At 42.0% G+C, this 16,478-nt stretch overlaps 1 protein-coding gene across 9 annotated transcripts in view; it reads right to left on the bottom strand.

The window, feature by feature from the left end:
• Positions 1–16,478, bottom strand: part of TSNARE1 (t-SNARE domain containing 1) — a 469,882-nt gene that overhangs the window by 182,308 nt on the left and 271,096 nt on the right. For all 9 annotated transcript variants that reach the window (XM_083862443.1, XM_083862445.1, XM_083862441.1 and 6 more), the window contains one exon: positions 7,275–7,347. In XM_083862443.1, the coding sequence (XP_083718569.1) occupies positions 7,275–7,347 (73 nt within the window). The remainder of the gene's footprint in view (positions 1–7,274; positions 7,348–16,478) is intronic.

Genomic DNA, 16,478 nt, shown 5'->3' with positions numbered 1-16,478 from the left:
CCAGATAATCAGGGAAAGGTGAGTGGTATTGATGCCTTGGGAAGGCTGACCTGGAACAGAGACTGGACAGGGTTAGATAATAAAGTAGATATTTATTGAAAGGCCTTTAAGGTAACCTTGGGCAGGACAAGAACCTGGCCAGGGCTACACCCAAGGTGAACCCAAAATGGTCAGAAATTGGTCACAAGGTCTTACATTTTTATAAGTTTTGGTCATTTTGCATACTGGGGTTTAATTGTCCAGTTACAGCTTTGGGTTGTGAGGTCTCATCCTTCTTGTTTTCTCCCTTCAGTCCATCATTGTTTGTGCTTTTGGGCCTGAAAGTTGTCCTTGGTTTCCAGCAAGAAAAGGATTTGTTTTGTCTCCCTACTCTGTGAAGAGCTGACTGACACTTAATATGAGGCTCAGAACTGCACCCCTGGGCAGCACAGAATCTGAAATACATAGAAGCTAAAACTTAAGGCATCACTATAAAAGACATCATAGAATCACAGAATGATTTGGCTTAGAAGATACCTTAAATATTATCTCATTCTAACCCTCTGCCATGGGACACCTTCCACTAGACCAGGTTGATCAGAGACCCATCCAAGCTGGCCTTGGACACTTCCAGGGTGGGGCAGCCACAGCTTCTCTGGGAAACCTGACCAGTGACCCACTGACCATGACCTTCAAATTGTTGCCCACAAGGCAATTAAGGATAACACCACCATACAATTTCAGCAGCTGGGGTGGTTTGCAATAAAGCTTTGTTAGACTTAGCAGAAACACAACTGATGACAGGGCATACACTGAAGGTGAGCAAAGAGATGGGAGGTTTCTTGGGAAGTGAATGGGAAGTGAAATAGATTGAGGAACACCCCAGGGTACCCTTCATTCATGGGCTATGCTCTGTACTGACACATAACTCTGGGTCTTAGCAAGTGCCTGAAAGCAACACAGCCAGGAGAAGATTTCCCAATCCAACAGGAACCAATAAGAAAATAATTGTACACATTCCTGTAACAGCCTCCTCTGAGATCACTTAGGAATCTCAACCAAATGAGAGACTTTGCAGGCCACATTCAACTGATCAGAGATATTGAAGCTGTTACATTCAGGTATTTGGGGACCATTCTCAAGATGTGTTAATTTTCTACAGATGTCCCAACTGAGGCACATGACTTGGGAGGGTTTAGTTAAGGCTCCAGTTGAATGATTTCCCAGCCCAGTTTGCAGTCTGACAACAGACTCCTAGCTGTGCCATCCAGGCAGACAGACTGGAGGAGGATGTGCTGATGGGCCCTCTTGACACGTTTATTTAATGTCAAACCAGCCTTCAGGTCAGAAAGGCAACAAAGTGGACTTGATTTCACAGGAAAAAAAAAAAAATCAAAAACAACCCCAAACACAAAACTGAGAAACCCTCCCTGTATTCCAAAATAAGCAACCCATTTCCGTTCATGCAAATATCTTTTCCTTTGAAGGCAGTTTATAGTTATTGCTACCATCACTAGGCAACAAGTGAAAATGTGGCACTTCAATGAATGGCAGCATCACTCAAGGACTGAACACATTGGCCCATCAAGAAGCTCCTCCTGCATGAAGGAAACCAGCAGCTGCCGCGTCATTACTTCTTTTCCAGGTCTCTGGGCTCCAGCTGGACAGATTCCAGACAGAGATGTTTGTTAAGTGAGGGAGCATCAATTTTAGATAACGCTAAGAATTTTTTTCACCCAGTTATTTTTACATGTAAAAACTCCAGACTTCAAGAGTGAAGTGAAAGCTAAGCAGAACCAATATCTAAGTCTGGGTAAGTATTGGTCTTAAAACAAAGTCTGAGGAAGTCTTAAGCTTGACACAGATCAGGACATTGATCTGTTCTGGGGAGGCCACAAAGTTAATTAGAGGGATGGAACCTCCTCCTCCTAAGAGAAAAGGTTGAACCAATTGGAACTGTTCAAACTGGAAAAGAGAAGGTTTTTTGGTGACCTAATTGTGGCCTTCAAGAACCTGAAAGGAGCCTGCAAGAATGATGGAGAGAGATTTACAAGAGTCTGGAGTGACAGGACAGGAGGGAATGGATTAAAACTAGAATAGAGTAGGTTTAGTAGGAAGAAATTCTTTCCTGTGAGGGTGGGGAGGCCCTGGCACAGGTTTCTCAGAGAAGCTCCATCCCTGGAAGTGTCCAAGGCCAGCCTGAGTGTGGCTTGGAGCAACCTGGGATAGTGGAAGGTGTCCCTGCCCATGGCAGAGGGTTGGAAGTGCTCGATCTGTAAAGTCCCATCCAACTCAAATTGTCCTATGATTCCATGGTTCTTTCAGCCAGTGAAATTTTCTGTGCAAAGACAGATTTGTGTACATTCATTCTGGACAAAGAGGTAGAGAACAGGTAAATTTCTTCCTGTGTTGCTGCTCTTGCAGTATTAAAATAGGTGGCCACTGTGTGAGCTTGAGACCTTTCCCATTTTAGGGAGTTGGGAAGGTTACAGATACACAAAACTTGGTTCCAAAACTGCTCAAAAGAGTCAGAAATGTGATGCTTTTAAAAGTGTAAAATGTTTTCAGAACAATGTGGGTCTTTCCTTTCTGGTTTTGTGAAATGCACTGGAGCTGTAAACAGTGACAGAAGGCGTGGAAGCTGAATTAGAGCAGTTTAGATAAGGGATATAGGTTTTAAGTGTTATTCTGGCATAATTGTTAAGGTTCTATACACAGGTAGCATGAAGAAACAGCTATTCTAAAACACAGATAATTTTCTTTTGCCATGGGCAAAAAAAAAAAAAAAAAATAAAAGAAGAGCACTAACTCCTATTCAGGTCAACTTTATTCTCACTTACAAGACAAACAAAAGCCTACAAATTGGACAAACATGCACTTGCTTTCATCAGGTTCCAATACAAATATTGGCAGCTGTGTTGTTGACACTTTCTTCAGAGGAGGTGAGGATTTAAGGATTCTCTTCTCCCTAGCACCAGTCACAAAACTGATTTCATGGAAGTTTGGATCCATATCCCAGTACCACCAATCAAAGCACAAGCTCACACATATAAAACAGAGATGCTCAGTGTGAAATTCTGGGAATGTTTCATATTGTTGTGGAAGTTACAGGTCAGCTGAGTGGCCACCTATGAGCATGGAAAGGAGTGATTGTTGCTGTTCCAATCGCCTCCAACATAATTTACTTCTCACAGTGCCAAGCCTTTATTCCTTGGAAGCTTTGGCTTCAGAATCTTTCTGCTGCCATAAAAGTAAAATTTAGTAGAGATGAACCTTTGCTGGAGATCTTGCCATTTGTACATCAGATCCTCAAATCTGTCTTCATTGCATGCCAGGACCTCTTGGAATACTTCTGCCCTGCTGTGCTTGTCCTTTCAGCTGATGCTGGGGTGGTTGAAACCCCCCATGAGGACCAGAGCCTGCAAAGGTGAGGCTGTTTCTGTCTGTCTGTCTGTCTGTCTGTCTGTCTGTCTGTCTGTCTGTCTGTAGAGGGTCTCATCCACTCTGCCTGTCCTCCTTTTAATCCTGACTCATAAACTTTCCATCAGCTTGTCATCCATCCCCAGGCAGCATCCCATGCATTCCAGGTGCTGTCTCTATAAAGGGCAACTATTTCTCCTCCTTTTCCTACCCTGCCCTCCTAAAAGAGCCTGCGTTCCTCCACGGCTCATCACAGGAGCCACCACATCTCCATAATCCCCAAAAAATTGTAGCCCTGCAACTTCACACAGATCTCTAAATCCTCAGGTTTATTCCCTGTATTGTGTGCATTTAGTACCCCTGAATGTTCAGTTCCTGCAGAGGATTTGGGATATTTGTCCATGATGGTGGTGCCTTGTTGGAGTCCAGGGCATCCCTCTGGGCGCCCTGGGAAGTCACAGACCTCGGTAGAGAGGCCTGGGACCCAAAAAAGAGGGTCTGGGGTCTGTGCAGGGGGATTTGCCTGGCACAGAGCCCAGGAAGACACAGGCTTTGATTTTGGTCCATGAGAAAAACATCTAACACAGAGAAGAATTGCAAGTCACAAAGGTGTTACTGAGAGTAGTGTAGTTATCACTGTGCAGAAGATTTTGTAGTTTTGGATTTTTAGAATGTAGATGCAAAGGGACAAGATGGAGATTTTAGGGTGGAGCCCTGGGTTCTTCTTCTTCTCCCTTGGCATCCATCTTCTGTAGTGACGTGGGCACAAAATAGTTTCAGTGGATTGGATCAAAGTAGACACGACCCTGTTAGTGCAGGTGATAGACATTGGCATAGGATTGTAAACAATGGGTACGTGGTGATCTGTATAAGAGGTAGCGACCTCCCATCACGGGGGGAGTCGCCTTGTGTCCGAGCTGCTGAGAACACCATGGCCGGACACAGAGAATTGTAAGATAAGAACTAATAAACAACGCGAGAAACCAGAAAACCAAGACCTTGAGACTCCTCATCATTCTCGCGCCGAACACCGAGCACCGAGCTCAGCACAGAACACAGAGACACAGAGTCAGACAGCAGACCCTAAATCCTTCAGAGGTCCAGAGGGAAAATCACTCCCTTCGTGCCCACACGAACCACCAGCCAGCTTTGGAATCTCGGGTGAGGAAACAACCGGATTAAACCCCGAGAGTGCCTGGCAGGCGCTTCCCTGCTCACTTCCAGGTGTGAAAGTGACCCTGCTCACACCTCATTTTGGTGACTTTGGGAACCCTTCCTGCCACACCACCCCATGTCCTTTTTTCAGCAATCCTGTCCTCTGCTCCCACAGGACTGCTGCTGGTCACACCTTCCCTCCCCCACCATTACTGTCTCCTTATCTGGTGGATCCCATCTCTCAAAAAAATCCACAGAGTCCTATTGAACCCCAAATGATGTCAGTAACACCAATTCTACAGCCAATTATTGTTTTCTCCTATTAGTGTCCTCCTCCTTGCCTCCTTTCCCCTCACCACAGCCCGTGTGATGAAGCTGCACTGGAGATGCTTTTCCCAAGAGCTTCTGCAGGATTGTGTTGGGAAGACTCTGCTGATTCCCAGCTAAACCATTGGCTTGTTTTGGTTTTAAAGGGTTGGGCTCACTGATATGGCAATGCATCAATTAATATTTGTATCAAAAAGATGCCATGACCAGGAACTTGGACACAGACTTTGTTCACAGAAGACATAAAATAACAGAGATATCCTCTCCCAAGTCTGCATTCTGTTTCTTCTCTGCATGGCAGAAATTGCTCTCTCCCCTAGGGAGTGTTATCAAAGTGTTTATTAAGGAGCTGGCCCACATGCCAGAAAAAATCCTTTTAGATTCATGTAAAAAGCAAGGTTTACTCTGCCTGTGCCATGCACAGACCAGACAAACTCCCCACAGTTCTCCCCAGCTCAAGTGAACCAAAGGGGAATTTTCTCTGGCACCATTTTGCTGAGGGGCTCATCTCATATATCCCTGGTTTTGTGTTTTCCCTGTGTTTTCTAGACAAGCACACACAGAGCTTTCATTCCATGCATGTCAGAGGAATGGACAAAAAAAAAAAAAAAAAAAAAAAAAAACCCACCAAAAAAAACAAGTGCCAAGAGAGCTGTCTCTTGTCATCATGGAATTCTCACTGTGGGGGTTTCAACATCTCTTGCCTCCTGATTCTTTATCTCCCTTACTTTTGTGTAACGTGAATGTCAAAAGATAAACAGTGGGACCCTTCAGCAATTGGTTGGGAAGATACCTTGATTGCCTGTCAGGATTAAAAGATAGTCCTTAAAAAAATGTTAAAAATCTGCTGGAGTGTAAGAGGAAGAAGAAGAACAACAAAAAACCCCCACAAAAACCTTATGCTGGCTCAAAGACAAAATGTCCTTCTTAGTCTAACAGCTTCTCACAGGGCAGTTAATACTGGGATGGCTTCTCTGCATGGGTAAAGTCTTAAAATAATAAATATTGCCTTAAGAAAAGGAGTTGTGAGGATCTTGAAGCTAGCTGATGTATGTTGTCATGTCCCTCAAGGCATTAGCATCTGATGTGCTTTTAGAGATGAATCAGGCTCCAAAGTTATCCATGTACAAAAATAAGCTTTCAAACCAGCATCAAGAGGAAAAAAAAAAAAAAAAAAAGAAAAAAGAAAAAAGAAAAAAAGAAAAAAATATACCAAAAAACTGATTTAAAATATAATTTTGATTTTTTTGGGTTTTTTTGCCACCCATGTGAACATGAGTGGTGTTTCTCAGAGGGGTGTAGATCACTCACTTCAGTGTGATAGGAAGTATCTTATGGTGATGGAAATTTGCAGAGATATGAACTCAGCAAATAAATCCAGAATGACTAATAAGCACAGAGAAGAATTTCTGCTTTTAAAATCTGCATATGTCTGTCTCAGGACTTGCTCCTGCTCCCAGGAGCACCAGTGAGAACTCCAGCTAGGCTCCAGGTGAGAAATACCCCCACAGATCCTGCTGCTCTGGAGTTTAGGTTCTTCAAGCAGCCTTTAGGGCTATTAGCTCCCAAATTTGGAATTGGGCAGTTGTTTCAGAAGTACCACATATTATTATTATTATTGTACATACAAAAAAAAAAAAAACAAGAGATAGAGAAAAAAAGTCTGATTTTTCTTCACATCATCAGAAAACAGTGATGACAAAGACAAAGGTCAGAGAGAGCTGATCTAAAGTCTCTTATCTCTCTGTTCGGGAGAAGTGGTGGCTCTCAGTGATGGGCTGCTCCTAAAGATAGGACTAGGAGTTTTTCTCATCTTTTTTCCCAGTTTTCTCCACCCAACCTTTTCCTAATCATTGGTAGCTGGAGAACAAGAGGAGATCAACTAATGGGCAGAAAATTCAGATTTTATATGAGCACGTCTTGATGTCAGACTTGTGTAAATTTAATTAGGCACTCCTTGTTATGTGGAATGAAAATTCTATTTGGGAACAAAAGGCTGCTTAATTTTCTCTAATTTCATCAATAATCATCATAATAATAGCTACTAGTATTGTTTTTTAAAATTACAGTTCCAGGTAGAAAGAAAAAATTGGATCCCTTTCCAGTTAATGCTATATATCCTCCAGGTTCCTTTTTTTTACAGTCAGAAGGAAATGGATTCATCTCCCTGTGAATTCTATTTTATGCTAAATATACCAGCAAACTGTCCATAACATGAGAACCTTATTGCACTGGGCAGCTTGTCAGATCCAAACATCTCTGGGTGCACAAAATGCTCAAAACACAGGGAAAAATAACCACGGCATCAACAAAGGGCTGCTGGTGAGGGACAAAGATCACATTGGAACTGTGGAAGAGGGTAATAAAGCCCATAATTTTCATGTGACACCTACCTATTGTGTCTCCTTGCTCGTGCACCATGGAGGCCAGGTCTTTGATGATCTGGTTCACATCCAACATGTCACTCTAAAAAAGACAGAAATCCCGACATTAATGAGGAATGGGGAAATATCCAAGCACAAAAGGCACGTTCAACACTTCCAGCCTGGCAAAGAAAAACGCAAACCCAGAAATCTTCACCAGTGTAGAAGTAAAAGGGGAAAGTTATAAGGCTCCCATAGTAAAAAAAAAATTCCCTCAGAGCTGTGGTTTGCTGGATCTAAGTCAGCCAGCTGACTCAAGCTTTGAGAGGAACGAGTGGAATGATCAGATTTTATGGCTGCTTTTCAGAATTGTGGAGGACTAAGGAAAAACAACAATAAAAACAACAGCGGCAAACCCTTCTCTTTCTAAGAAAGTTATTGGTGACGCAGGCCATTCATCCCAGACTGTTCTCTCCTACACAGGAAAAGGCCATCTCTCAGCACAGCATCCATCTGATGCTATTCATAAACTGATGAAGATGCAATCAAAAACTCCCTGAATTTGAAAGTACCTTATTGGTAGGGCAATACGGAAAGAGCTGTTTGATGAACAGATTCATTTTTATGTTTTCAAGTAGTTAAAAAAAAAAAAAAGTAACTACATGCAGCTCTGAAATCTTCTCTGTGAAAACACAGCAAATTGCCCATGAGTTTGTTTCCTTCATTTCTGAACATTTACCCTATAAAAGAGCAAATGTGAGCATATGTTGACATCATATGACACTGTCTCTAGTAAAAAGAATTAATTTAGCAATAATAGACATAATAATATAGACGCTGCTAAATGCACTACCAGTAAGGCAGCATTACCAGAGCACAAAAAAAGACACTAAAAAAGGATGTGCATTTTTTTTTTCAGCCAAGTACAAGTCAGAGAATCATAGGAACATTGAAATGGGCAGGAACCTCTGGAAATTATTTAGCCCAACAGCCCTTCTCAGAGCAGACAACAAAAGCAGGGTGCTCAGGGCCATGATTTTGTCTGCCTCCTTGGATGGAGATTCCACAGACTGCAAGTCCATGGGACCCTGTGTGTTGTTTGACCACGGCATCCACCAAATCTACTCCACCACTCCCCTCGATAAGTAGACAGGGGACAGAAAATATAAAGAAGAGTTCAAAAGTTAAGATAAGGAGCAGGAGACCTCATCCTCCAAATATCATCACGGGCAAAAGCAGACAGATGTTAATCAAATTAATTACTAACGAAACCAGAGCAGGATGATGAGAAGTTTCAGAGCTGTCTGGACACAATCCTGTGCCTGTGCTCTGGGATGGCTTGAGGAGGGAGATAGGACCAGATGACCCCTCTGTGGTCCCTTCCAGCCTGGCCCACTCTGGGAATCCTTGTTCATCCCAAAAGATCCAATTGCCTCCACCACATTTTTATAAAGAACTCAATTTCCGTATTAGCAAATTTAGAAAATCGTGCGAAAATTAATCCATGTCCTCCTACTGAAGTTTGCTGTGAGAATATAACTGGCATAACACTTCAACACGTAATGCAATAGAACTGCATCAATTTAAAATGAGGCCTGGGAGTCCCACTGTAGGTGCCAGAATAGACCGAATTGTTGAATAACGGAAGATGGAGGAAAAGTGAAAGATTGAAAAAGCTGTGAGAAATCATAATAAAGCAAAAAACACCCCACCAACCAAAGATGGGGTAATGCACCACAAAGTGCACTTCATTCCTTCACTTGTCAAGCATAATGAAGCTTTAATTATGGATGATACTATTCCTAACTTGTAGATACTGCAAAATATTTTGCAAAACAATGAAATTTAGGTAATTTGAGATGGTACTTGGGCACTGTGTTAGTAAATCATTACTGGGGAATGAGGAGAAATTATTGGTGATTTTTTTTTTTTTTTCGTGTAGGGAATTTTCCTGAGCTTTTCTTAAAAAAATATTTTAATGGAGAAAGTTAAAGTTTAGCAAAATGTGAAAAACTGGGAATTAACTTTAGTGTCTTGTTCTGCTCTTGTTTAACTGCTTTGCAAAAGATGATTAAGGAAAATATAAACAAACAAACAAATAATACAAAAAAAGCCCAGAATGCTAATTTGTCTCTCTTGGCTAAATTGTCACTGATATATTTTTTTGTTTCTGTTCTTTGCAATATAAACACAATCCTTTCTATGCTTCAATCTGCTGTATTTTGCTGTGCTTCTTTTTCAGCACTTTAAGTGAAGGTGGCTTAAAACTCACAAATATGTTTTTGCACATTCATTTGGTTAGACAGAGTTTACTGCAATATATTGAATTACACATCCCCCCCTCCCAACTCAAGCATTTCTGCTGGAATAAAACAGATGATACATTGACTTCTTAGACGACCCTTCCCAGGTAATTTAGGCATGAGGAGCTGGGTTGTTTATGTTTGATCTCCAGATATTACATGAGGCAGGGAAGAATGAGAAAGAAAACTCAACGTTGTGTGCGAACGGCGCGGGTTCAGCTCTGCCATTTGTATTCAGGTACTTGAAACCAACCATCTGCAGCGGTAGAGTATAGATCCTTCCCATCATGCTGCAATAACACTTAAAATTACTGTTTAGCAAATATGCATCAGTGAGAGCCAGCGCTGGGGTGAGGAAGTGTTGTGGTTTGAAAGCAAAATGAATGAGAGGCTCCAAGTCAGAGATATAATTTAATAAGAAGAAAGGTAAAAAGGTAAAAATAAAATAAAACAAATACAATAACACAAAGGATCACTGACAGAGTCAGAATACAACCTGAGCAGGATGGTGGAAGCAGTCCAGGTGAGGGGCTCTTCCTGAAGCAGTGATCCTGTAGAAAGGTCTGGGAGCTCTGCTCCTCTGGGAATCCAGTGGATAAGTGCCCTTGCACTGTCCCACATACCAGCTTATATCCAGGTGGGAATGCTTGGCTCCTCCCCCTGGGCAGAGCATCTCACAATAGCATGAGAAGTGTGAAATGGGTCCTTGATGGCCCATTAACAGAGATAACCCCTGGAGGGAGTTACCTGTGACTCATGGGCCATTAGCAGAAGACACCCCAAAGGCGTTAATGGGCCATTAGCAGAAGAGGCAGGGGCTTGGGAAAACACTAGCCCACCTGGTTTCAACAGTTCATGAAGATGGTGATAGAATAAATACTTTGTGTACATCCTACACTGCAACCCAGGACAGGAAGGAAAAACTGCAACTGCTGCACTTGAGGAAAAACAAACAGGGGTGAGTTATAAAGCACAGAGCACAAGAACAATCTGACCTGGAGCAAGAAATCTGTTGAATAATTTAACCTGGCAATGTGAAGTTTCAAAGTCCTTGATATATGTAAGGAAAACAAAGGAAGAAATAGAAGAAAGAAAAATACCCAGAAATAAAGACCTTCCACAATGGATATACCTCGGAGCTACTCTCCTGCTCCTTTTTGCCAGGTCTGCTCCAGCCCCAAGTACCTCTGAACTTGCCAGACTTTGTTAGGAAAATCAGATTGCCTTTGGTTTCCCATGTTTGCACACACTTTGCAGTACATTCACAATGAAATGCAGCTCCTCATAAATCTCTGACTCCACAGAGCCCAGGAGTGCAGCAGTCACCATCACCACCACTCCCCAAATTCTGTCTCCCTGCCAGCTAACTAGGCTGGGAGTCCCTAGGTTTTAATTAACACCAGCCTTTCCTGTCTGGCAGCAATTCATTGACTATATTCTGCATGAAGAGGGAGACAAGTTTAAACTGTTCCATATAAATCCTCTTTTTTTTTTCTTTTTTCTTTTTTTTTTTTTTTTTTCCTTGAAAAAAATTGAGAAATCCATCATTCAGATTAGTAAACAGGATTTAATATCACCCATTCTGGAACAAAAAGAATTAAGCCAGTCAACAATAAAATGAAATGGCAGTAGGCTAAAGACGCTAAAAAAAACCAGAGAAGTTATAGAAGAGAAAACCAGAGATGTGAAAGAATTTGAGGCCCTTAAGTTCCAGAGGATTGACTCTCAGTAGGGAAAATTAGTTTGGGAAGTTTTTAACAGAAAGTACTAGGTTAAAATGGCAGGACTATTTGAGTCACTTAACCTGACTCAATAAGTGAATAATACTACTGCATAGTACCGAGATTTTGGGAAAATAATTAAATTTCCAAGTCTGACACAAAAACGGTTGAAAATATGATTTTACAGATAAACCAGAAATTTCAATTTCCCAATTTTTTGCTATAACTAGATAAAGATTTGAACATTTTTGAAATTAATTTGTGAGCAATTTGGGAGATAAAAAACAAACGTTGTGACCAATGTGGGACCAGCCCATTTCCCCACAGAATGAGCATTACTGGAGTATATCCAAGACAGCAAATAAGCAAACCTCTTCTCTCTTCCACTCCCATGCTTTGTGGGATAAAGATTGATTCACACTGAAAACTTCCAACATAACCCTGCCCTTAATGCTATCCTAAGGACACTGCTGTATTCCAGACATGGGAATGGTGTCAAATAAACCAGAGAGGGGAACATGCTCTCCTCAGAAGGACACAGAACAAATCTGTGCAGTCAATAATTCCTCTCTCACATGGAGCCAGATCCCAGCCTCCTCTATCAGTGTCAGCTCAGGTCCTCGAGGGAAGAGTCACACTCATTCTAGGAATATTTGCCTTGGGTTTGTATAAAAATGGGATCAAAAGTATCAGTGGTCTATCCTATTTAGCACATGTGCTTCTGTGTTTACTCACAAACCAGCCATCCATTTTTTTTTAAAGGACTATAAATTAGCATTTAAATTAATTGCAGCCTCAATATTCAGGAGCTGCTGAATTTTTATAAGCCAGGTCACATTCTGAGACGTCATCCACTCCACAGCAAGCAGCCAGGAGAGCTATAAAATAAACCTCAAGGAGACCCTGAAAGATGTCCTACAAGGCCTATTTCTGCACATGGAAGCACTCCAAAACACAATAAAGAAAAACAAACCCCTTGTGCTTGTTATCTTTGGGGGGAAAAAAATAAAGAAACAAGGAAAAAAAAAAATCAAGCAGCAGCCCTTTGTAGTGTCTGTCATGTCTGCAAGAGCCGTGGGGCATCTCCTACCCTGTTGTCCACCATGTATGGACATGGAAAGACAAATCAGAGCATGGTGTTTGTCTGTCCTCATTCCTCTCTGAGAGGCAGGGGAAGGAAAAGAAAAGGAAAAAAAAAAAAAATAAAACGTGAGCAAGCTTCTGATGCAAGATAGGCAGAAACTAAATCTTGCTGCAACAGCCTTTCAACAAATATTTTTCTCTTGTCTATGGCTGGGGAGAAAAAAAATGACATTCAATAAATCAACCTGATTCAGCCTAAGCAACAACAGACCAGCAGAAAATTGTTTGGAGGGCAGAAGCCATCCAGAACAGCAATTACAGACTGAGTTAGGTCTCCTCTGGGACTCAACAACAGCCAGAGTGTGGAGTTTCTCTCTCCCTCTCTTGCCTGTGCACATTCCCTCTCTCTTTTGCTGTCTTAGAGGCCTGTGTCATCTCGGGGAGTGTAGAACTGTGCTGCGTAATTAAAGCAGCCATGCTGAGCTCTGGGATGCCAGCCCAGCACCCACCTGGGGACACCAGCTCAGGAAACACAGCAGGAAGGGGGTTCCTGCCCACTAAATCCAAATGGAGAGGCTCTGGGAGGTGAGATGCCTCAGGATACAGCTGAGGCCACCGCACAGGGCACCTCAACAGGGATGAGTAGAGATCCTGCAAGCTGCCAGCTGGTGTTTTATTCATTCTGCCCCTGGCTGGATGTCACATGGCCCATCAAAGCCCCTCCTCAGCTGGACAGGGGAATGGGAATATTACAAAAGGCTCTTGGGATGAGATAAGGACAGGGAGAGGTCAGTTATTAGTTACTGTCATGGGCAAAATAGGCTTGATTTGGGTAAATCAGTTTCATTTGTTACCAATCAAAATCAGAGCAGGGTAATGAAAAATAAATCAAGTCTTAAAACACTCCACAACCTTCCCTTCTTCCTGGACTTCACTTCCATGTTCTCTCCCTCCTCCACTGCTGTGGCATAGGGGAATAGGGATGGGGGCTGTGGTCAGTTTATCACACATTTCTTACTCCTCACACTCTTCCCCAGCTCCATTGTGGGGTCCCTCTCAAGGCAGACACAAACTCCTCTATACCTGGGTCCTTCCCATGGGCTGTAATTCTTCAAGTGGATCCCCCACAGGGTCACAAATCCTGCCAGTTGTATCATCAGGGAATCAGAATCACGGAATCACAGAATGGTTTGGGTGGGAAGGGACCTTGAAGATCATCTTGTTCCAACATCCTGCCATGGGCAGGGACACCTTCCCCTATCCCAGGATGCTCCAAGCCCCATCCAACCTGGCCTTAGACACTTCCAGGGATGGGGCAGCCACAGCTGCTCTGGGCAACCTGTGCCAGGGCCTCAGCTCCCTCCCAGGGAAGAATTTCTTCCTAATATCTAATCTAAATATGCCTTCTTCTGGTTTAAAACCATTCCCTCTTGTCACAGGAAATATAATGACACAAACATAGGAAGAGATAACTTGCCCTTTTAAAAACCCGTTGGATGTGGAAATAGGAGATGTGTTAATGGAGGAGGTCATCAATAGTTCTGTATTTATGTAGATACTGTCACTTTGTATTTGGGAAATATAATAACGAATCAAAGTTCACATAAAACATTATTTTTACCAACTTCGATTCTGATCTTCAAATTAATTAACACCCCAAATTTCATTTAAATTCATCAGTTTGTAAAGGTCTGTGAATTCCCGTGTGCATGTACATGTGGGTATTTATACAGGTATTTATACACATGTATTCTCAGGTATCGCAAACACTCCCACCTGTATAAACAGCCACTGTATATAGACAGACACTAATAATTTTAAGATTAACTTGCCCTGAACTACAACAGGTGTTAAATGAACATTTAAGTCTTAGCAGATTGCAGAGATATAAACATAGCCTATTTCTGTCTACAGTAGCAGAAAACAGACCTTAAATCTCAGGCTTCTTTTTCCTGGCTAAACACTTTGGTGTAAAATAAGCATGAACACTGATATGATGGGATAACAGGCAAGTAAACAAAAAATTAAAGATTTTTTTTTTGCCTTGCTTAGTTAAAAAAAAAAACAAAACAAAACTGTGTTGATTCCATTTTGTCTTCAAGTTAATGCTCTGATAGTTTTGATATCAAGGAGAGCAGGAGTGATGTGGGCAGGAATGGGTTACATAAAAAAAAACTGAGATGCAACAGTTGTGTCATCATGAAATCAGAATCACAAAGTCACAACATGGTTTGGGTTTGACAGGACCTTAAAGATGATCCAGTTCCAACCCCTGCCATGTGCAGGGACACCTTCCACTGGACCAGATCCTCCAAGCCTCATCCAACCTGGCCTTGGGCACTCCAGAACTGGAATCAGTGCTCCAGGTGGGGCGTCACAAGAGTGGAGAAGAGGGACAGAAGGGTGTGGAAAACAAAAGAATTATGCTACAAATTCGAGGGGCAGAGCAAATGGAGAATGTTTCAAAAATCACCCACGATGGAGAAGAGTATGTGAACTTACACACTTTGCAGTGCCCTGCTCTTCCTTAATGTCCACAATTCTCCTCTTCTGCCAGACACTCCTAAAGTCAACAAAGAATGAAAGAGGAAGGGAGATCCACAGACCAAGGAAATGAAGAGGGAAGTGACTTCATTACTCTCCAGAGTGAACATCAGCTCTGCTCTCCAAATGGGAACGTGCTGCAATTTTATTTCTCTTTACTGAATGCCTGATGTTCCTGTACCTTGTTAGCACAGCTGGAACAAGACTCTGGGATGTTAGAACGCATATTTGGGAGAAATAACTCTGAGTAACCTGATCCATGGCAGTGGAGTTGGAACTGGGTGATCTTTGAGGTCCCAACCCAAACCAGTCTACAATTCCATGATTTATTTTTCTCATGGTTGCAAAAGAAAGTTTCTGCACTCACACTACCAATCCAAACTTTTGCTCTCCTACAGCCAGGTTTCTATCTACTTTACAACTAAAGAAAGATTAATATCCTTGCTTTTCCAACAAACCCTTGGGCTGGATATGAAAGAGACTCACGGATCAGAAATATTGCTTCTGTTTTCTGATATGCTAGAAAGGCTTTTGTGGGATTTTCTGCCTTCTCACCTTTCCCAGCTCCCTGGAGTTGAATTAAGGAGTTCCTTCGGAGTTAATTCATATATGTATATAGGCTAATCAAATGGCACAAAAGTAATTACATGAAGGACCCAAAACGAACAGAGATAATGAAATGCCCGACATTGTGGCCTTTGTAGACCTTCATCAGTGAAGATGGAAGTTCTCCCAGTAGAGGAAATCCATTTGTATTTCAAATATGGATTGGAGCTTAGGGTTTGTGAAATATGCTGGCCTGACATCCCAAAAGCAAAAATTAAATACAATACAAAAGGTAAACATAAAAGCCAGGCAAACCAGAGCAAAATTATCCACCAACAATAATCCACAGCCTTGTGCAAGAAAAGGCTTTTATGAGCAACAGATCCCTTTTCTTTCTGCAAGAGCTGGACAATAACCACAGCAACTTGATGCAATTGTCACAGAGTCCAACAGGAACTATTTGTCTGCATTGCACATTTATTTTGCTCTCCAACAGCTCCAAGGAGCCACTGGGCTCTACAGCAGCAAACTGCAGAAAGTGAGATATACGAGTTCTTACAGCTACCTATGGGAAAAAAAAGTTATTATTTTTTTAGATGCAATAAAAATGTTTGTTGGAGACACTTAGTCTTTTTAAAATAAGAAAATAAAATGCATTTAATATTTACAGCTCCACATTTGTGCAGCTGCTCAGAAGTACCAAGTCACCAAAGATATGGAAATCCGTCAGTAAACTCCAAACTCAGTTTGTTCCGCGCTGACTTTTCCTTTAGCATCTCCTGCTTCCTGCCCCAGGCTGCAACGTATAAACTAATAGCAGAAGTGAGGGAAGCAGTTGTAATCTATCACCCTGAGTGATACCAGCCCCAGGAAAGGCAGTTTATTGCAGGTGGTATGTTATCTTCAAAAATAGAAACCGTGCAAAGATTATGACAAAAACTTTGACACTTTCTACACTTTGTTTGCAGAACTATTAATTCTCCACCCTGGATTTATTTCCATGAGGGTCATGCAGCCAGAAAAAAAAAACTACAATG

Source organism: Zosterops lateralis, assembly GCF_965231275.1.
Source record: "Zosterops lateralis genome assembly, chromosome: 1".
In the NCBI taxonomy this organism is placed as follows: domain Eukaryota; kingdom Metazoa; phylum Chordata; class Aves; order Passeriformes; family Zosteropidae; genus Zosterops; species Zosterops lateralis.
The sequence above is the reverse complement of the archived record's forward strand: the minus strand, read 5'-3'. Positions and strand labels throughout refer to the sequence as shown.